General features: G+C 35.7%; 2 protein-coding genes across 2 annotated transcripts; both read left to right on the plus strand.

The window, feature by feature from the left end:
- Positions 1–385: 385 nt before the first annotated feature.
- LOC121959007 (katanin p60 ATPase-containing subunit A-like 2) lies at positions 386–9,323 on the plus strand. Its single transcript, XM_042508188.1, is given in 17 exon segments — positions 386–528; positions 1,822–1,892; positions 2,409–2,575; positions 2,699–2,735; positions 3,404–3,506; positions 3,591–3,689; positions 4,489–4,560; positions 4,676–4,753; positions 5,417–5,431; positions 5,433–5,516; positions 5,818–5,881; positions 6,675–6,793; positions 6,890–6,981; positions 7,517–7,627; positions 8,091–8,253; positions 8,918–9,035; positions 9,151–9,323. Coding segments are annotated over 17 exon segments (1,584 nt in total). The 5' UTR covers positions 386–477; the 3' UTR covers positions 9,291–9,323.
- A 1,613-nt stretch (positions 9,324–10,936) lies between these two features.
- psme3 (proteasome activator subunit 3) lies at positions 10,937–17,188 on the plus strand. Its single transcript, XM_042507869.1, is given in 11 exon segments — positions 10,937–11,079; positions 12,866–12,898; positions 12,983–13,045; positions 13,701–13,805; positions 13,907–13,955; positions 14,245–14,339; positions 14,341–14,364; positions 15,139–15,275; positions 15,413–15,467; positions 16,578–16,664; positions 16,770–17,188. Coding segments are annotated over 11 exon segments (771 nt in total). The 5' UTR covers positions 10,937–11,037; the 3' UTR covers positions 16,851–17,188.
- Positions 17,189–22,090: the final 4,902 nt, after the last annotated feature.

Below are 22,090 nucleotides of genomic sequence, written 5' to 3' on the forward strand. Positions count from 1 at the left end.
TTAGTCATTATTTATAATTTATACGTATTAAGTAAATTTTTGTTATTTTTGTTATATATTTTATTTGTACTACTTGGATGATGTAACATTTTTTATATATATATATATATATAGTAAGTAATATATATATATATATGTGTGTGTGTATATATACACACACACATACACACACACACACACACACACACACACACACACACACACACACACACACACACATATATTAGTAATAAATTATTACATATTTTTTGTTTCATAGAAAAAATAAAACTTTTCTTCGGTTGATGCCAGAATGGATCGTCCGGAGGGGGCGGTAACTCCGCTGTTCCCTCCTCTCTCCCCCCTCCCTCCGGACGATCCATTGTAGCATTAACCCTCGCGGACACACAGTGAACAAACTTTAAAAAAACTACTGCCGGACATCAGGAAACTGACTTTCATCGCACAACCAATTTATTATTACCTTCCAGAATCACGATGGAGCTTTCGTATCAATCTATAAAAGTCTCCCACCAAGCCCGGGAAGCGGTGAGTGAATAAAAACCTTATTTTTTTGTGTTTTTGAGCAGATTTGACGGACAATATTTAGCTAACTAGTGACGCTACATGGCAGAGGACGCATGTTATGGTAACTGCTTCTGCTTGTGGCCAAATTAACCGTCACAGAAGTAACTTTGTGCTGATTACAACAAGTTTCCAGAGCCACGTCGTTGTATTTTACACATTATATTCAGCAAACAGCTAAACTGTCACAATTACTCAGCAGTTAGCGGTTTAGCTAACAGGCTAGCTAGTTAGCTTTATCAGTTAATCGGCATTTTCAGGTTGCCTAGATACTCAGTCACGTGGTCATTTTGGCAATGTGTCGCCCTCTGCATATATATACAGAGGGCGACAAATTGCCAAAATGCACGTATATATATCTGGTATATATATACGTGCATTTATCTCTCTCTCTATATATATATTGTATGTGTGTGTATTTATATATATATATGTATGTGTAAACTACTTCATAAGTATTTGACTTCAGACCTTTTCTGCAGCAGACACTACAAATTATTAAACGCAGGTGTTCTTAATTAATAATAATTATTGGCAAATATATGGAAACGCTGCTCAGTATGACTTTTAAGAGTAAACTCAAGAACTCCTACCTTTTTAGTTTATTTAACTTTTCCTATTTTCCTATTTATTTATTTATCTATCCATTTTAGTTTGTTTTATTGTTTTACTATGGCACACACACACACACGCACACACACACATATATATATATACTAAACATTTTTATCTATTGCTATTTATTTTGTTATCCTTCTTTTGTTTCACCCCCTCCTAATGTACTGCCACTATAATGCTCTTTACATGTGTAAACTACCAGAGGACTAACGACATTATAATATAATCCTTACATACTTGACTTTAGACTTTGTCCGCAGCAGACATTTAAAATTATTAAACACAGGTGTTAATTAATAATAATTAATGGCAAATATATGGAAAAACAACTCAATGGGACTTCTGCGCCGAAGACATTAAGACATGTCAGAGTCAGAAAAACACTGATGTAAATGATAGTTAATCATGGCTAAATTCCACTTCACTGCTTTGTTTTTAAGGTATTGGTGTCAACATGTTTTCTGTGGAAAAAAATACCTAATTTAATGATAAGAGTAGTTGTTATTAGTCATTTTCTAACTTAAGTAAAAACACAGATGGTACCAAATTGACTGAATCAAACTTGTAATTATAACTGCTAAGATCAGTGCTTCAGTTGTGTTTAAGGTGCTGAGTGTGTTTTGTGTTCCTGTCCGACAGGATGAACTGAGGGCTGAGATGAGGAAAAAGAGCCTCCTGAGCCTCATCTACCACCACCTGCTTGGGCAGGGGTCAGTACAATGTCGTATTCTGGTGCAGTGCCATGTCAAAACCAACATGTTTTTAACCCTTTAAAACTTGGATTGACATCAGGTTTCTTGTGTTTTATTCAGATGCCTTTTCCAAGTAATTTGAGCCTTTGAGCAAAATTGGTTTGATTTCTCTCTTAAACTGGGAGAAAAAGGGCAATGACCAACTTGGCAAGACATATTCTTACAAGAGTGACAAGAAAATTTCCCATAAACAGGTTTATAAAAAGTGTGGAGGATTATTAGAAAATTATCCAAAACTATGAAAAAATGTCCAGAAAACTATTCTTTATCATTATAATAATGTTATATTTTAAATGATTTTACAGAAGAAGAAAAATAAATACGTGTATATTTTCAGTACTTTTAAAGGTCATTTTCTTTTTTGTTTTTGTTTTTCAGGAGACAGCTGACATACAGCAGCTGACCTTGTGTTACTTTTTGATCTTTCCACGATGCACGCATGTGTATGAAATCTCGTGTGTGTCCACTCACCAGCTACGTTGCCGCCGCAGTGGCCTTGGACCAGGAGACTAATGGAGGTGTGAAAAGGTTCGAGGTCTGCGATAACATCGATCTGGAGATGGTGCTGATGGAGTATGAGAGTTATCACTACGTCAAGTTCCAGAAATATCCCAGACTTATCAAAAGAGTAGCAGAACCAGGTATATGGCCTCAGCTAAAACACCGAGTAACACTGAAATCATATCGCTTCATGTGATAAATTAGCTGCAAAATTCAAAATGTTTGGGATGTAATCATAAATCTTTGTTGTTTATTATGTCAAGGTGAAAGCAGGAATGCCAGAAGTGGTGGAGTAAAGAGGTGAGTCTCCGTCTTTCACACTTTATAACGAAATAATCAGACACTCTCCTGCATGTTGATAATATAAACACAATCATCACAACAAAAACAGCATTGTAATTATTGATTTAAAGAATCAGAAATGGAGACTAAGATCTGGTTTACATACTTGCAAGTATTTCAGCCAAACAAAATCTCCCTACGATAGCTCTCATAACTTCTTCTACTGTATTTATACTTTACTTTCATTATGCATACTGTTCAGTTTATTCATTTGCACATCTACATCACTGCATTTTATATTTTAGTTTGTATATTTTTCCCTTATTTTAACTTGCATTATTCATTATTTTTGTTAAGATTCTTATTTAGCATAATCTTTTTCTTTAAAAAAAAAAATTGCCTGATAGTCAGCAGGATTACAGAAAAAACTACTGGTCCAATTTTCATGCAACTTTGTGGGAGGGTGTAGCGACCAAAGAAACCATAATATTTTAGAGCAGATCCGAATTACGGGCGGGGCGGTTGCAAAAATTAAGTTTCACTTTCATTGACATAATTCTGCACGTGGATTGTCATATTTTAGCCCATTTACGATTTGTATTGCCACCCACTGTTTTTCTCGGTAACTGCCATGCATATAATAACAAAAGAACTTTAAATGTCTTCTGCGTCTCTTTGTCCCTCAGGAGTTCGTGTTCAGCTGTCAAGCCTCTCCCCAAAATCAACCCCTCCCAGAGCCAACAGTCAGGAAACGTCGCCAGGAAGACAGCAGCCAGTTCACATACAAATGTATAGTAATAAACAACAACAACTGAGATCAGAAAAATTAAATAAAAGATAATTATTCTGACATCCTCGTGACTGTGTTTCCAGGAGAACGGCTCCTCTGCTCCTCCAGATTCATCTGAATTTGGTCTCAACGTGTCCTCCATCAGAAACGGACCAGCCGGGGAGGCAACCATGAACAAAAAGGTAATGCAGAGTGACTGTTGTTATTTATAAATGAAGGTGATTTTTTTATTTGATTTTATTTTGTTTTTAATTAAGGTCATGTTTTATTTATTTACATTTCAGACATGAATAGACCTCATCCAGTAACAACAGATTTTCGCTGCCATGTCTAATCATTTTATGGAAATAATATCCCCGTCTTAGGATATATTTTATTTAATTTTTTTCCATGTATCTTTATCTTGTAAAATCCATTGTTGATCTTTTACTATTTTATTGAGTTCATTATAAGGTCCCTCATGATTAAAGGAGTCCTCAAACCAGCATCTTTATAGTTGGGTAGTAGACTTGAATAGCAGATAAAACGAAGTCCATCATGAATACAAAGCGTACACAAGAAATGATAAATATGTACACGCCCTTTCATTTCAATCAGAACACAAATCACTTTGTTTAGTTTTTTATATGCTTAGAGCTGCAACGATTAATTGATTAATCAATTCATTGCCAACTAACTTGATCATCTCTTAAATGTTTTCAGTATTTTTTAAGGAAGTTGAGTCTGAATTCTGATTCCAGCCTCTTAAAAAAGTCCATATTTTCTGTTTTTTTTTACTCCTCTGTAACAGTAAACTGACGTCATCTTGGGACTTTAAAAAAAAAAAAAATCTGTCATTTAATAGATCAAACAACTCATTAATGAATCAATGATAAAACAACAGGTTAATCGATATATATATGTTAAAAAAAGTTAGTTGCAGTTGCCTAATTATGCCTTCATTTGTCTAAATGAGTAGAAATCTTATATTGTCTGTTTCAGGGCCAGATGACTGACGGCAAAGTTTCAACCCTCGAGACAGTCAAAGGAGCTGGCAGTGACTCGGACCAAACGGTAATTACAGTCTGTAAAACATGCAGATGGCACGAAATTCACGAGAACAATCAAAATAAATAATGCTGTTAGTGCAAACACTCCCATCCATAATAAAGCTGATGCTGTGTTGCAGGAGCGGCTGCTGAAGCCCCTCAGTGGCTTTTCTGGAATGAGCGGTGAGATGAGAGAGCTGGCTGCGATCATCAGCAGGGTACTTTACACGCTCAGATGCTGCACTGCATGAAACTCACATGTTCAGAACATGTCGAGAGGCTGATGTTACCGCAGCTTCAGGGCCCTGCTAGTGAGAATATGCTTTAACCCTTTGAGACCTGGCTTGACATCAGTTTTCTTTTGCTGCGTTCAGATGCCTTATACAAGCTGTTAAACCAGCAGTGAAGAGCTTTGTTGTTGTACAGATCGATCTGCTGTATTTGCAACCTGTGCAAATTGGCTTGATTTTTTCAAAAAGTCAATGAGAGACATGGCCAAAAAATGAGCAAAAAATAAAAAAAATTTAGATAGTTCAAAGTAAGATCAATATAGCAAACAAGAAAATGTCCTTAAAAAGCCTTGGATTTTTTTTTTATCCTGGAACCTAATTTAAAAATGTAAAGTTATTGTAATTATAAATGTAGTTTTCCTTGACATTTCCCTGTTTTTTGGAACATTTCTAATAATCCTGCCCTTGTTTTTGAGACTAATTTTAAAATAAATTTCTTGTCCCCTTTAACCAATTTCTTATAATTTGTGAGGCATTTTTTGCCAAGTTGGTTATTGACTCCCCACATTCTGTGTGTTTGTTTGTGTGTGTGTGTGTGTGTGTGTGTGTGTGTGTGTGTGTGTGTGTGTGTGTGTGTGTTCACCCCTAAAGGACATCTATTTGCAACAGCCCCAGCGTGCGGTGGGAGGACATCATTGGCCTGGAGGACGCCAAGCGATTAGTCAGAGAGGCCGTTGTCTATCCCATTAAGGTGCTGCTGCTGCTTGGGCGTGCTGGTATTTCAGACGCCGTCGCCGCCTACGATTCAGACTAATTTGTGGCGTGTGGTATTTGCAGCACTGACTCAGCTTTACATCAAGCATTTTCTTTGCATACAGCTCAGCTTCTGACTGGTCTGCTAAAAATAAAATAATAAAATGAAAAATAAAAATGTTTTGTTCCTGGAAGATTATGTTTGCAGCTATAAACTATTTTCACACTGAATTATGTGATTTATAAATGGTCTGTCTGTGCTGTAGTTTTTGTATTAAACTTCCTCTCTCTCTTTGCAGTACCCCCAGCTGTTTACAGGCGTCCTGTCTCCGTGGAAGGGCTTGCTGCTGTATGGTCCTCCAGGTAAGAGCTCCACTGCTGTAAAACTGTACCAGGTTGGCCTGGAAAAGTCATGGATTTAGTAAAAATCATTGAAAGTTCTGGGAAAGTCATGGAATTTTGCTGGGTTTCTTTTAACGCTGTTAATGTAATGTAACTCTGATATGCATCAGTGTCCCCACTGTGGGTCGCCAGAGCTTCTCAGGGGGTCGTGAGGCCTTCTTGGTTTTAAGGGTAATTAAAAATATAAAAATAAAGTTAAAAAAAAAACAAAAACTAAGAAACTTAAATGAAATTATATTTTAGATTAATAGTTTATATTTATATTTCACAAGGCACTTTGAGGACCTACACACAAGCTGTATTCTCAGAGCCTCGTCCTGTCGTACCAAAGATGGCCAAGAAAAAGGAATTTCTCCAAAAAAAGCCTTTAAAACATGTATGATTGTAGGTATATAGAATCCTATAAAAACCTTAAACAAATATGAGGAAAAATCATCTCTGATGCAATATTCACAGGAAATAAGCTGCTCAAAATTCATCATAATTGCTTATCTAACACAAACGTCCTGCAGTAGGCATTTAGATCATTTGTACAGTTTATCACTTGTTCTTTACTGTTATTGTTATGAATTTAATATAAAATATCCTAAATAATATGTCTTCAGTTTACTCAGTGATAGTATACTAGGTCCTAACCTAGTCTTGTTTATCAGGGGTCCTTGAAAAGTCATGGAAAAGCAGAACAACTGTGGGAACCCTGGAAAATCCTGTTGTTTGCTTGCTCTGAATCAGTGGCTTACATTAAATCGCACAGGTACAGGTAAGACGCTGCTCGCCATGGCCGTGGCTACAGAGTGCAAGACGACCTTCTTCAACATTTCAGCCTCCAGCATCGTCAGCAAGTGGAGAGGAGACTCTGAGAAACTGGTCAGGGTACGTCATCATATGTAACGGTTTACATTTGTCACATACATCGTCTTCTGTTCTTTGCATTTTTTGTAGTTTGGATTTGTGTAATTGTGTCTGCAGGTCCTCTTCGAGCTTGCCAGATACCACGCTCCATCCACCGTCTTCCTCGATGAACTGGAGTCGGTGATGAGCCAGAGAGGAACCAGCGTGGGGTGAGCTGAACCAGAAAGTCTGGTTTATGGTGGACTGAATGTTTGGGGTCCTCTCCAGCTGTCAATGGTGTGTCTGTTCGCCTGAAGCCGTGTCTTCTGTCAAAGTGTCCTGGCGTTATACATTGTAAATTGTCTGTAATTTATGAACCCAGAAATATATTCTCTGTTTATCAGTTTATTAATTTTTACAATAATGAAACATCAGATATTTGCAGAAGATGCGTAATTTAAGACGAGACACCCCAAGGTGAAATCATAGGTTTTTTATTTAGTTGTCAATTTTGGATTTGTCAAAACTACAATAAAATAGTTCTAAATCATGTTGAATCAACAAAACTAATAATTATTTTCCCTGTAAGAGAATTGAAATGTTCATTTTAGCTAAAATTACGAAGCTCCTCACTGATCTTAGGGAAACAATGGGCATAACTCTGTAAGAGGACTGAGAAAGTTGATTCTGTCGGCACTGTTTACTTCTGTTATGTCAAAGAGCGTTAAATGAGTCATACTGTGGTGATGTGTGATGTGTTTTCAGAGGGGAGCACGAGGGGAGCCGCAGGCTGAAGACCGAGCTGCTGGTTCAGATGGACCAACTGACGAGATCAGACGAGCTGGTTTTCGTGCTGGCTGCCTCCAACCTGCCTTGGTAACACTTCAACAAAAACGTCCATGTACAAACTTCATCAGCATTTTCGTTTTCATTGACAGTAAATCATTTAAAGCAAAGATGACAGATGTGAGAATAGAAAACACAAACATACAAAAATATTTTCTCTTCTTCTTGCGTTTTATTTTTCTCGATTCGTCTTCCTCGACACAATTCTTGTTTGGTTGAGATGATTTCCTAAAACAAAATCAAATGTCTAATTAGCTAAACTTGCAACATGCTTGGATTTTTAAATTGTTTTTTTTTTCTTTCATGGTTTTATTTATTATTTTAAATGTCTATAGGTGTTTTTTTTTTTTCTTTATTGAATTGGATGCATTTTTAACATAAATAATGAAAACAAATAGCAGAAAATGTATATTAATCAGACTATTCATGCAAGAAGTTGACAACAAATGAACTGCTGTCTACAGATGTGTAACCGCTCCTGCTCCTCTCTCAGGGAACTGGACCACGCCATGCTGAGAAGGTTAGACAAGAGGATCCTCGTTAGTCTTCCCTCCCTGCCAGCTCGCCAAGCGATGATCTCTCATTGGCTGCCTCCGCTCAGCTCCACAGGACGGGTGGAGCTACGAACTGAGCTGGACTATGAAACTCTGGCCAAGGTGTGTTGCAGCAAGACTCATTCAGACAATTTAACATGCATTTAATCATCTATCTATTTTACATTTTCTTTTTTTTTTTAATTCTCAGAGTATTGCATACATGACATTGTGACTTTTTTTACTGTTGATTATAAACATATTTATATAATCTTGATATGATTGAAACAGTTTTGAACCAACATTTCATCAATACTCCTCTTTTTGTTGTTTTCTCCTTTTTAAACCAGAAAACTTACTTAGAAAAGTAAATGAAATAATATTAGAAAGTAATATAAAAATAAATCTCTAAATACATTATATACATACACACATGCACATACACACATGCACATACACACATGCACTCCTACGTGTATATAACAACAAACTAACTTCCACACATACTTTCACCCACGTATACATATATGCACACATTCACCCATATACGCATACTAATATACATAAATGAGTGTGTTAAAGAATAAATAGATCATAAATACATGATACAAAATAAATAAGAAAATATAAATAGAATAAATTTTGTATATAATATAATATATAAGTGTAAAAACATAATTATGTTACATTTTATTTATTAAGTATACATTCATTAACAGCAACAATTGGCATTTAATGAAATTCTCTCACTATGACGCTCAGTATGTTGCCGGTTTGTCTGTTTCAGGAGACGGAGGGTTACTCTGCTCTGACGTACTCTGGCTCTGACGTAAGACTGGTGTGTAAGGAAGCTGCCATGAGACCAGTCCGCAAGATCTTTGACGCTCTGGAGACACATCAGGACGGTAGGACAACACACCTACGACCACATGAGAGGACAACCCCCAAAAACAGACATATTTTCGGTTTCAAGTGTCCCTGAATACCACACCGTAGCCTCACTGGGGTTCTTCTTTACAGGCGACACTGACATGCCTGCCATCCACCTGGACACTGTGACAACAGCCGACTTCCTGGAAGTCATCACGCACACCAAACCCTCCGCCCGAAACCTGATGGACAGATACACCGCCTGGGAGAGAGAGTACGAGTCAGTCTGACACACAGGCATGTTTTAACACGACAAAATAAACTTTTATACAAAACACTAACAATACTACATGGCTGCAGTAGCAGAAGCTGCACTTTCAGAACCGCCGCTTCGGGAGTGTTTGGCCACAGCGCCACCCGCTGATTTGAATGACTGCAAAAGTGCAAACAGGACAGTATTGAATCCAAATACTTTCATTATAGTTTTGAAAGTTTATTCCACCCAAATAATACTTTATGACTCATTATGTATAATTTTAAAGACTGATTCCACCCAGATACTACTTTCTGATTCATTATTTATTGTTTTAATGGGTGATTCCACCTACATAATACTGTGACTATTGTTTTTTATAATTAAAAGATTGATTCCACCCAAAAAATACGATGATTCATTACTTATAGTTTAAAGGTTGGATCCACCCAAATAATACGTTGTGACTCATTATTTATCGTTGCTCTGAAGTGGTTTTCAGTCCTGTCTGATAGAGGTGTTTCTGTTAGCCTTGATAAATTTCAGTCATACGGAGTCCCCCAGGGGTCCATTCTTGGGCCTGTCGTCTTTTGTCTTTATCTGCTCCCCTTTTGGGGATAATATTTAAAAAAATATGACATCTTATTAAATTTTTATGCCGACGACTCCCAAATCCACCCCTGAATGCAAATGACCGAAACTGTAGAACCATTATCAGAGTGTCTAAAGGACATCGAGGCTCGGATGGCTCTGAACTTTTTAAATTTCAGTACCTCGCCCTGGGTTCCCTTTTTACATAATTTCTAAAATGAAACAAACAAAAAAGTTGATATATAATAAATAAATTATAAAATAAAAAATAAACAACAGTTTTCCACCTCTTTACTGAACAACAAATTTGAAGGCAAAAAGGCAGGTTGACCATGGTATTAAAATTCAGTGTATTTAAATAGATTATTTAAAAAACAAAATATCTGAAAGAAAATAGTAGCATCAACCAAATAAAATAGTAATAATATTTCTAATAATAACAACAACAACAACAAAAACAATAATAATAGTAATAATAATAATAATAATAACAACAATAATTTCTAAAATAAACAAATATAAACAAGAACATAGTTTAAAGTTGCTATATAATAAGTAAATAGTAGAGTTAAAAGAAAATTACAAAAACAACAAACAAAGTGTAGTAGCATCAATAAAAAAATAATAAAAGCAATTGTAATTATAATAAAACAATAATAATAATTTCTAAAATAAACAAATAAAAACAATAACAGTTTAAAGTCGATAAATAATAAGTAAATAGAATTAAAAGAAAAAACAACAAACAAGGACTTCTTTATTGAACAACAAATTTACAAGTAAAAATACAGGTTATATATTGTATTAAAATTCTTTGTATCTAAATAAAATATATAAATAAAATATAATATCTGATAATAACAATAATAATAATAATTAACATCATTTCTAAAATAAACGAATAAAACAACAAGAACATAGTTTAATGTTGATAAATAATAAGTAAATAGTACAATTAAAAAATACATGAATATTATTATTGAACAACAAATACACAAACAAAAGGGCCGGAACCCTTTTTTTTTTTTTTGTTTTTTTGGGGGTTTTTTTACCCCGCTCTCTCGTGTCGCGTGCCGCTGACGTCATCACCGAGCTCCCAGAGTGTGGCTGACAGGTAATAAAGCCACACGCACGTTTACAGGTGAATTTAATGCTGTTGGGACAATCCTCCTTCGCCTGTTTGATCCCATAAGATGTCTTCACTCCTCAAGGTGGACAATGAAATTAAAACCAAGGTGAGCTCCGGTTTGCGGGACGCCGGCGAGTCTCTTTGACGTGTTGTTGCCGTTAGCCTGCTAGCATGTTAGCCACGTTTTCTGTAGCATGATGATGTGATAAGGCCGGGCTAAGCTAACGGCGGCTAACCGGCTGTTTCCCGCCTGTCGGGATTCACCTGTCAAACCTGCCGACAGGTGCTGTGTCACGGTGAGGTTCAACTTTGTAACGAGGACGGAGGAGTTCACGTAACTGCGCCGTTTGGATAAACTACAGTTATTGTTGAAGGAGCACATGCAACTTAAAATAAAGGGCCTGAGCTAACACGTATTTTTAGCATATTCAACAAGCTGCCTTTATCACACCTGCGTCATGTTTTTACGTTTATTATCACTCACGAGACACGTTTAGAGACTCAGTGGTGATTATTTAATAAACCTGGAGGAAAATTTTAGATACAGAGTCAAAGTAAGAGAAACAACACTGAAAACACTCCTCTAGGAGTAAAAGTACTGCATTCAAAACATGAGAGAAAATATTAAAAGTATTTAAGCAATATATATGTATATAGATAGATATATATAGATATCAGAGAAGCTACCTCGCTACATACTTTTTAAAAATAAACTAATTAGCTTTTTGTTGATTGATTTATGTCTTTATTTCTAACATGTTAAATAAAACAAATACAACAGTTAACATCTTACTAACAACAACCATAATAATTATTAATATTTTTCCTGGATTTTCTTTTAGAATTAATTTTCAGGTCTTTTTTTGTCACCTTTTTAAAAATTTCTAGGAATTTGTGAGATATTTTTCTAACTGCTTTTTTCCTCTTGTTTTAAAAAGAAATCAAACCGATTCGCTTAGATATTAAGGGTTTGATAGCAAGTGAAGGGCATCTGAACACAGCGCAAGAAAACTGATAATTGAGCGATCCAGGCTTTAAAGGGTTAACTTCACTCACAGTGACTTTATACATAGGCTTTACAGTTTAAGGCAATGTTATTTTCTTTAACGTAATTTCTTCTTAAACCATGTTTAAGAAAAATGACAAATAAATCTACCTTGTACCTTTTCTTTTTTGTAAGGGCATCAATATGCCAGATTACCAGACAACAGCTGGCAATTTTATGTATTTGGGGTGAACTATCCTTTTATGTAATAACAGTGACGTGTGTGTATGCTGTGAAACACTGCTGTGTGGTGTGTTTTGATACGGCTGATAGTGTTTGGGCGGTTACAGCAGCTCGTTGCTATCAATCATGACAGAGCATCATGTGCTGGCGTGACACACTGACCCCGACACGTTAACCATGTGACTAATAACACAACAAAACGGTAACTCAAAACTAAATCAGATTACTTCTTACAAAAGGTTCGGACAGTACGACAAAAATAATCCTGAGAAGAATTTTATATAAATGATTGTGTTATGGACTCGATACTTAACCGAGATATTATTGATCACATGCAGGGAAGCAATAACAAGGAACTGGTACAAGACTGAATCCCGTTACTACATTTATATAATAGAATAATGACCTAGCATGCATGCATTTGTATATATATATATATACATAGACATCTTTTTCTCTGCATGTTTTTGTTTTGTTTTTCTTTCTGTCTCTCTGAGTATGGAGAGAAAGTTATAATTTAATATCAGTGAAATGTGTGGTTACAGTTTATATACAAACTGAAATGATAAACATTAAAAAAAGGACTCATTTACACTAAAAATTGTGGTTTTGTATGTGAGCTGGTTCAGCTGGTCTGATGTGTTTGGACTCTGTCTTTTTGCAGGTTGATGCTTTCAGAGAACGAATCACTTCAGAAGTAAGTATGATGTAACATGTTACACAATCAGCTGTTTCACTTTTTTTTAGTTATCAAGCGACTAAAATTTTACTTTTCTTTCAGGCAGAGGACCTAGTTGCCAATTTTTTCCCGAAGAAGTTGCTGGAACTCGATCACTTCTTAAAGGTCAGTTACATGTTCATCTCTCTTACATTGGGAGCACGTCCTGGCAGTGTGCGGTAAATAGTTTATATTGTGTTTTATATTTAGTTTTTTTCACTATGTGTCATCAAAAATTGGACATGGACGGAAGTGTTCAGTAATCAATAATATGACAGCTGGGAAAAGTCCAGCTGCTGAAAAACATCAATTATACTGTCATGCATAGTGCAAAAAAACCACTAATGTCATACCTTTTTTTTTTAAAATAAATTTAATTGCAGTTGTTTTCTTAAGATGAGTCTAAACTGCCCACTCTTTTAGGACTAAAATAAAATTTGACTTCAGGGAAAAAAAAATCAGGATGAGATTGAATAAATGTGATAGAAACTAACAAAGACAATTGAAACAGGAATAAGAGAGAGCAGAACGACCGAGGCGGCTGAAATACTGGAGGCTGGACGATGGGCTCTATGTTTATAAAAATGTTTTGAAATGTGGCGTAGAAGCTCACCGAGACGGTGACGGAGCGGACTAAAGGAACGTGTTCGGCTATCAAACGCAGAATGAACCAAAACTGACTCCTCAAGTCTCACGGTGCAGATTGTCATCTTACATAATCTCGTCTCACGGCGTATTTTGTACCGGAAAAATAAGACAGCTGGTCTTTGTTGTTTTTCAGGATCCAATCATAAACATCGCTGAACTGAAGGAGATCCACTCGGAGATCAACCTGACGGTGCCCGACCCCATCCTGCTCTCAAACCTGCACGACGGACTAGAAGCGGTGAGGCTCCGTTTTAGAGCTGAATTAAATCCTAAATGCTTGAAATAAAAAACTGCAAAGGTGAGCAGTGAAGCCTGATGCTGTTTTTATCTGTTTCACAGCAAAATGCCAAAAAGAGGAAGCTGGAGGACGGAGGTGGGGAGGACATGGGTGAGTTTAAGACTGAAGTGGGTCAGATGGATTTAAAGTGACAGAATCGTAGCAGCTACACTTTTTTTGGATAGATGGGCACACTTTTGGCTCAGACTCTGGATATTTGCTGTGACTGTATTAGCTCACATTAGGGCAGCAGCGTTTCTTCCAGGACAAACATGCAACTAAAAACAAATTTACTTTTTTTTTTTCTTACACTGCGGAAATGATTATAACTTACATATAACAAACATTTCTGGCTCTTTTTTTTTAACTCTTTTTTTCCTCTCTTTCTTGTGTCGTCCAGTGACCGGCACCAAGGTGTTCGTCATGCCTGGTGGGATGATGAAGAGCAACGGAAACCTCGTTGATCTTATCGAAAAGGTCAAACCAGAGATCAGGGACACTCATAGAGAAATGCAACACGGTAAGTAACATTTTTAACCGAGAGCTGCACTCCTGCTGCGGTCGTTCATGTCGGTGTTGTTTTATTACTTTGGGGATCCTACATGAAGTTTTACAGCTGAAAAATAAGAGACGGACTGATGAAGAAACTCAGATCATACTTAGCAGACTGTGTCCTCCTGTGAGACCTCTAACAGGGAGGCAGCGTTCTGTTTTTATGTCCGAATGACCGAAACAAAGAGACGCAGCTTCTGTAAATATTTTTAAGAAGCAGCTCAAGACTCATTTCTGTGCTCTTGCTTTGATTAATTCCACCCCCATTTATATTTATTGCATATTATGGTTATTTTTTTATGATAAAGTTGTTTTATGCTTTTTATGTGCTTTTACGGTTTTTACTTTTGTTTAATTTCTTTTTTATATTTATAATTCTTTTTTTTTTTTGTCATATTTTGGGAGTTATGGTATCCATGTGCTGCATAATGATTTTGTTTTGTTTTATTTATTTATTTATTTTTGTCTTTATAAATATGTATTTCTGTGTATTGCTAGGTTTTTATTTTTACTCTTGCATGTAAAGCACTTTGAGCTGCGTTTTATGTATGAAATAAAATGTATTATTATTATATTTATTATTATTATTAATAATAATCATCATAATAATAATTAATAAATGTGAATGCATGTAGGGGATTGCTGCATTGTTACTTGACGTGTTTTGGATTCAGCTCCTGTACATCTTTACTGGACTCTGTTGCGTTCTGCTTTTCTCAGCCGTTTTTTTCTCCCTCTGCAGGTGAAAATGTGGGTTCAGCTGCTCATCCCCAGGATAGAGGATGGCAACAACTTCGGGGTGTCGATCCAGGAGGAGACGGTAGCTGAGCTGAGAACGGTTGAAGGAGAGGCGGCGTCTTACCTCGACCAGATATCAAGGTTTGTAAACGTGCTAAACAGTGTTTATGATCAACTCTTTTTTTTTTTGTTTTTTATTTATGAGATCGTCTCTGCGTTGTTTGTTGTTTAGCAAATTTACCTAAAAGAAAAATTTTGTTTGTTTTCTTCACCTCCAGGTACTACATCACAAGAGCGAAGCTGGTTTCTAAAATAGCAAAATATCCACATGTGGTAAGTGAATATCGTGTAAAAGAGTCACAACGTAGACAGATATAAAATTGTTTTGTTTTCTTTATTTAAATTCAGTCGGCACAGCGACCTCTGGTGGTTATAAAGCTTTTAGCAGCCTTTTGACACAGTGGCCAAAGATACACGACGTCTTTCATATTTCATATTTTCAGTCAGTAGGAGAGTAAATTCATTTACTTTCAGTTTGACTCTTGAGGAGTGTGTGTGTGTGTGTGTGTGTCTGCTGTGTTTATTATTTCTCAGTTTTATCTGTATAGGGACCACATGCAACATAACACTTAAAAATTAAAATTAATGAATTTTACCAGAGTTAGATTCAAACTAAGTTTTATCTCCTTTGGCAGCTCACGAGTAAATCTGTGTGTCCTTCTGTGATTTAGTGCTGATCTTTCACAGGTGATATTTTGTAGCCTGATTATCAGAAAAGTGACTAAATCAAAAATCAGCAGCCAGAAAACTGCTGTTTATTAAACGAGGACCTACAGATAATAGTTATAATAGTTAAAGTTTATTTTGAGAGCAAATCAAAGACGATATTTTATGTCGGAGATCTGAAAAGTTACAGTCTGTAAGATTTCGGTCATCTGTGACGTGACATTCATTCCGTTTCCTTGGTAACAAACCTTTTTATTTTAAGCCAAACTTTTTTTTTTTTTTTTTTCTGAACTGAACCCAACAACTTTGACCGTTTTGCAACGTTATCCACGTGTTCAAAACTGCCACCGTTGACATTCGTATACACGTTTTTCTGACATCCACAGTTAGGTGAGATAATTTAGGAAACGTTCTCACCGGGTAGAAATATACAACTTATGTGGTCACGGTGGTTGATGGTCTCCGAGATAACAAATAATCTCACGTTATTTAGCATCGCATTACTAAAGTTAATATGGAATTTCGGATGCAGCTCAACTGTTAGCGGCAGCATATTAACTTAAGCTTAATTTTGTGGGTTTTTTATCCAAAAGTTGAAGTTTTCTGGATTTTGTTAGACTGTGGGTAGCAGATATATTAATGTAGAATTACTCTTGAAATCGAATCATCTTTATTATTGTTATTTTTTATTGTTATTATTATTATTACTACTATTAGGAGGACTATCGGCGCACAGTAACCGAGATTGACGAGAAGGAATACATCAGTCTGAAGATCATAGTTTCTGAGCTCAGAAATCAATACGTAAGTCATGATCGTAAATAGAACCATTTGTTACAGTTATTGGAGTTATTGGAAGGTTTTTTGTATTTTCCACATGATTGTACTGTGTTTTTAATCCCTGTGAAGGTAACGTTACACGACATGATCCTGAAGAACATTGAGAAGATCAAGAGGCCTCGAAGCAGTAACACCGACGCGTTGTACTGATGCTCGTCCAGCCGCCTCTCGTCTCCAGCTCTCGTCTCAGCTCTCGTCTCCACGTCTCGTCTCCACGTCTCGTCTCCCTGTCCCGCCTCCTGAGCGACAGTAGGCCGGCCGTGGTCCGCACACGGACTACAACTAGACATTCACCCACTTCAATACAATCAACTCGGCCCAGTACAGAACCGTTAGCCTCCATAGACGGACACATCGCACATGTTTTTGTTTTAAATGTAAAATATTTTTCTTGTTTTAAACCCTTTGAAGGAAAATGGGGAAATAGCTCATAGACAACAAAAAGCGCTATGTATTTTTTAATTTTAATTAAACATTTCGTCCTCTGATCTTTTGTGAAATTGCTTCATTTTCAGCTCTTAAAGGAAAATTGCGTTTCACGACCTCGCTGAATGTTTTCTCTCCAAGTCTTATATCAGACTCCTGCTGCATCTGGAGGTCGTTTGTGGTCGTATTATAGAGAATTTGCAACACGAAAGTTTCCTTTTTTTTTCTCTTCGAATGTTGTACATTATACGTATATTCTGGTAATGTGAATATTAGGCAGGCAGGTTTTAGCTCGAAAGGCTTAGTTTTCAGTGAAATCCATCAGTCACCAAAGCATCTCTAATGTTGAGCCATTGACTCTATTAAATAAAACATTTTTTTGATAATTAATTTTGGCATTTTTGTGTCTGCAAAACTTGTCAGATAGTTTTTATGCATTATGTAGGTTGAACAGGTTCAGTGATTTGCTGATAAATCGATGAGTAACACTAATTGAATTGGCAACTATTTTTATGGTTAAAAAATTGTTACAGATTTTTAAGTAAAAAACATTTCTAGTTTCTTGCTTCTTAACCCTTTGATGCTTGGAGTGGCATCTTTTTTTCAGAAACATGGAGAAAAAAAAGGCAATGAGCATGTTGGTAATAAATGTTCAACAAACTGCAAGAAATTAGTAGATTTTGGAAATAATTTTAAAAAACTAGGGGAAAAACTAACTTTTATAATTTAAAAAAAAAATTAAATTATTTTACCAAATTATATGATTTTAAGCACTTTTTCCCAGGCCATCTCCTTATTTTTTTGTAATTTTTCTTTTATTTATTTGTAATTTTTTTGGTACTTTTTACTAATTTCTCAAATTTTCTAAAGTTTTAGCATCATTTCTAATATTGTTCATTGTCCTTCCGTGGTTTTGAAAGACGAGCCAGTTTGCTCAGGTTTCAAAGGGTTAAATATGAGAATTTGATGCTTCTCTTTATCATATATCACAATAAACTGAATAATTTCTGATTTTTGGACGGTTGGTTGGATAAAACATACCCTTTAAAGATGAATTACACTGGGCATTTTTCCCAATTTTCTGCCTTTTTATGGACAAAACTGCTCAGTGATGATGAAAATAAGTGACTGCGTCCTCTGAACCTGCAGATGTCACTGTGGACCGTAAAAAAGACGTTTCTGTGGACCTAACAGCACAACTGAAAGGAAACTTCACTAATGACACCAATGTACTTGACAAAATATAGACATATTTGGGTTTTTTTTTTAAATATTGACATCTTTGTCATGTGTCCAGGTCTGCACAAAATGCACATTTATCTCAGCGTGTAAAAAAAAAAAAGAAAATATGTTTCCATCATTGGCAAAGCTCCAGAAATGAATGATGATTTTTTATTTTTGCCTGTTAATGCCAGTAGATTATGAACAACTGCACCTAAATATCGACACAAGAAAATCTTTTCGACTGTCGAGCAACTCTATTTACTCGAGTACTACAGACTGCTTAAAGTACAGTTTTGAGGTACTTGTGTTTTACTTGAGTATTTTCCATTTTATGCTACTTTATTCTTCTACTCTGCTATATTTTGGAAGGAAAATGTGTAACTGTCATCCCACGACATTAATCTAACAGCTGTAGTTACTCATGTATTTGCAGTCATAATATTAATACAAAATATGTACAACAGATAATGTAATACTATAGATAAAACTATGTCAGCATATATGTATTTACAGTCAGCTCCCCTTTTACCATCTGCATCATTAAAGTGAAAAACAATCATGCATCAATAGTTATAAGATAATGTATGTTAATCTGAAATTGGCCTTTTTTTGCATAATGAGTACTTTTAAATTTGGTACTTTGAGTATGTTTTAAATTTCATAGTAAATTTTGAATGCAAGAGAGAATATTGCTATTTTACTCTCCTGACACTAACTTTACAATCTTTATTGAACAGCCCGAGATTATTGTGAATTTTATTGCAGGACTTGGTTTTCCCACTTTTCAAAGTGTCCCTCTCACCTTTCAAAATCCTGTTTTTGTCTCCTCCATTTTTCTTGTTTCAGGTTGATTTTCTCACTGAAATCTCTGAACGCAGCGTCCTCTGACTGTCCATCACCTCCTGGTCGCCTGGTTTCGCCTCCAGTCTTCATATTAGGTCCTGACTCACTGGAGGTCGTCTAAAGGAGAGACCTGCAGACACTAAAGTTTTCAGGTAAAAGGAATGACCATTCAGTGTGTATTTTAGTAAACATTGCAAATAATGTGAGATGTAATAAATGTATTTTTAAAAGAACATCTTTCAAATAGAAGGCAGTGAAGCACAGAGGTCATGTAGTAAAGATGCAAATATGACACAAATAAATCTCTATGAACCTGTTAAAACCAGGATGTTAAAATAAAGAAATTAATTAAAAAAAAAAAAAAAGGGGGCAGAAGGCTGTCTGCAGCTTAATAAAAAATAACCCAAAAATTAACCATAAATTAGTTTGTTTTTTTTTTAAATAAAAAAGAAAAAGTCCAAGAAGATTAGTTAAAAAAACAAACAAACAGGAAGGAAAAAAACAAGGAAATTATCTGAAAAAAACCTAAAATTCTAATTATTCTGTAAAATAATTTCAAATATATTTTTGGTGCTATTTTTTCTTTTGTTTTTAAATTATTTGCTAGTTTCTAAGTTCTTTAAATTTGTGGGACTTTTCTTGCCAAGTGGCTCATTACCTTCTTCCCATGTTTTTTAAAAAGAAATCACAGCGATATGCTCAGAGTTCAAAGGTTTACGTATTTGTGAAAAGTGTGTGAATGCAGCACAAAATGTGATGATGTTCCAGCTTTCAAAGGGTTAAGCAAGATAAACATGATTATAGTGCAATAAGAGGTCTCCCCGGGATTTCTCTGTTTGTTTGTTTATGCTGACGTTATTATGGAAAACGCCTGTAAATGGTCCTGTTTCCCCCTAATTTAGCACTTAAGTTAACAGCCCAAACTATTTCCCTAGTTTCTGTGTACTTTTAAAGTCAAATCATGATAAATAATCTCCAAATCTTTTTTAGTGGGGTCAAATCTATATCCGTAAACAGCCTGAATGGCTTTAAAACTGGGAAACCTTTCCACTAACGTGCAGCAGCATGTGACACACTTTCAGACGGAGGCTTGTTGTTGTTTTTCCTGGAGAGCAGGGTGTGATAAAATTAGATGTGAACATCATATCTGAGAAAAACAGCCACTTTGAGGCGACTGCAGTAAATATAAGCTGATGTAAACAGCTCGCTGTTGCTCAACGCTCCTGACACAGTTGTTTCCTGCTCCCTCCGCCTGTCTCCTCAGCCTGGCCTTATAGCGCCATATAGACGCGACCTCATGACATAAGCGCCGGAAAACTGTTAAGAGGGCCATCAGAGATAAGATAGCTGAAAAGGAGACTTGCACATGCGAAGTGTGACACAGCCACGATTATTATGTCATCAGAAGAGAGTCTCACCGCGACCTGGGCTACTGTGCTGTGTACAACTGAGGTTAGTATGGAAGCCCATTAGTGCCAATGTGAAGAAGAAACATTAACATTTCAATAAGAAACTGTCTTTAAATTATGACTTGGTATCTCAAAAATAATGACATACTCTTCTGAAAATAAAAGACTTAGTATCTCAAATTAATGACTTTGTATCTTAAAAAAACGTATTATTGAGAAATAATGAGTTAGTATATCGACATGATGACTTAGTTTCTTGAAGTATTGGCTTTATATCTCGAAATAATGGCTTGGTATCTCAAAAAAATTACTTATCCATATCAAAATAATGACTTTGTGTCTGGAAATAATGGCTCGCTTATCTTAAAATAATGATGTAGTATCTTAAAATAACGACTTAGTATCTCAAAATAGTGACTTATTATCTCAGAATAATGACTTAGTATTTTGAAATAATTACTAAGTAGTTTAATGTATCTTGAGATTATGACTTAGTATCTAAAAAATAATGTCTTTGTATCTCAAAATAATGACTAAGTATCTCAAATTATTGACTTTGTATCTATAAATAATGACTTAGTGTCTTGAAATATTGACTGTACATCTTGAAGTAACAACTAGAAATTAGGACTTCGCATGTCTTCAAATAATAACTGAGCATCTCAGACTACTGCCCTTGTATCTCGAAATAATCGCTTAGTATCTCGAAATAATGACTAAGTGTCTCAAACTGTTTCCTTTGTATCTTGAAATAATGAATTAGCGTTTTTAAATGTCTTAGTATTTCAAACTATTTGAAATAATGACATAGCAACTCAAACTATTGACTTAATATAATGACTATTGAATGAAATAATGACTTAGTATCTTGAAAAAATGACTTTTCAATCTCAAAATAATGACTCACCTGAAATGATGACTTAGTATTGCAAAATAATAAGTCATTATTTTGAGATGCTGCCTCATTTTCTGATTAAGTTTCTCCTCGTTATGATTCTACGTCATTACTAAGTCTCATTATAACGACTTACAGGATCTTTTTTTTCTATCACACCAGCAGAAATAGACTTCCAAATCTTAGTTATGTTTTCATTTTAAAATAATGAAACTTTGTCCAAGTTCATATAAAGATTACATTTTTAAGAAAAAAATAAGACATAACTTTGAACTTTGGAATAAATTTCCATATTTTTTAATAACATCTTCAGCGACTTTAGGTGACATGAGATTGAAGTCAGTTTCTAATCTGACTGTCAGAGCTGCAGAGGTGTGTCTGCCTCTGCAGCTCTGCTGATCTCAGTACTGTACATCCTTTGATATGTCGCCCTGAACCATCCACTCCTTTAAGGGCCCTCAGGGACACACCGTGGGACACACCGTGGGACACACGTGTTGTCTGTGTTGCGTTCTGCCCCTTGACCCTCCGTGTCTCTTTTGAAAGCTCATGGCTGTGGCGAAAGGATGTGTCACTATGTGGGACTGCCGAGT

This window comes from Plectropomus leopardus, chromosome 19 (assembly GCF_008729295.1).
Source record: "Plectropomus leopardus isolate mb chromosome 19, YSFRI_Pleo_2.0, whole genome shotgun sequence".
NCBI classification, from domain to species: Eukaryota; Metazoa; Chordata; class Actinopteri; order Perciformes; family Serranidae; genus Plectropomus; species Plectropomus leopardus.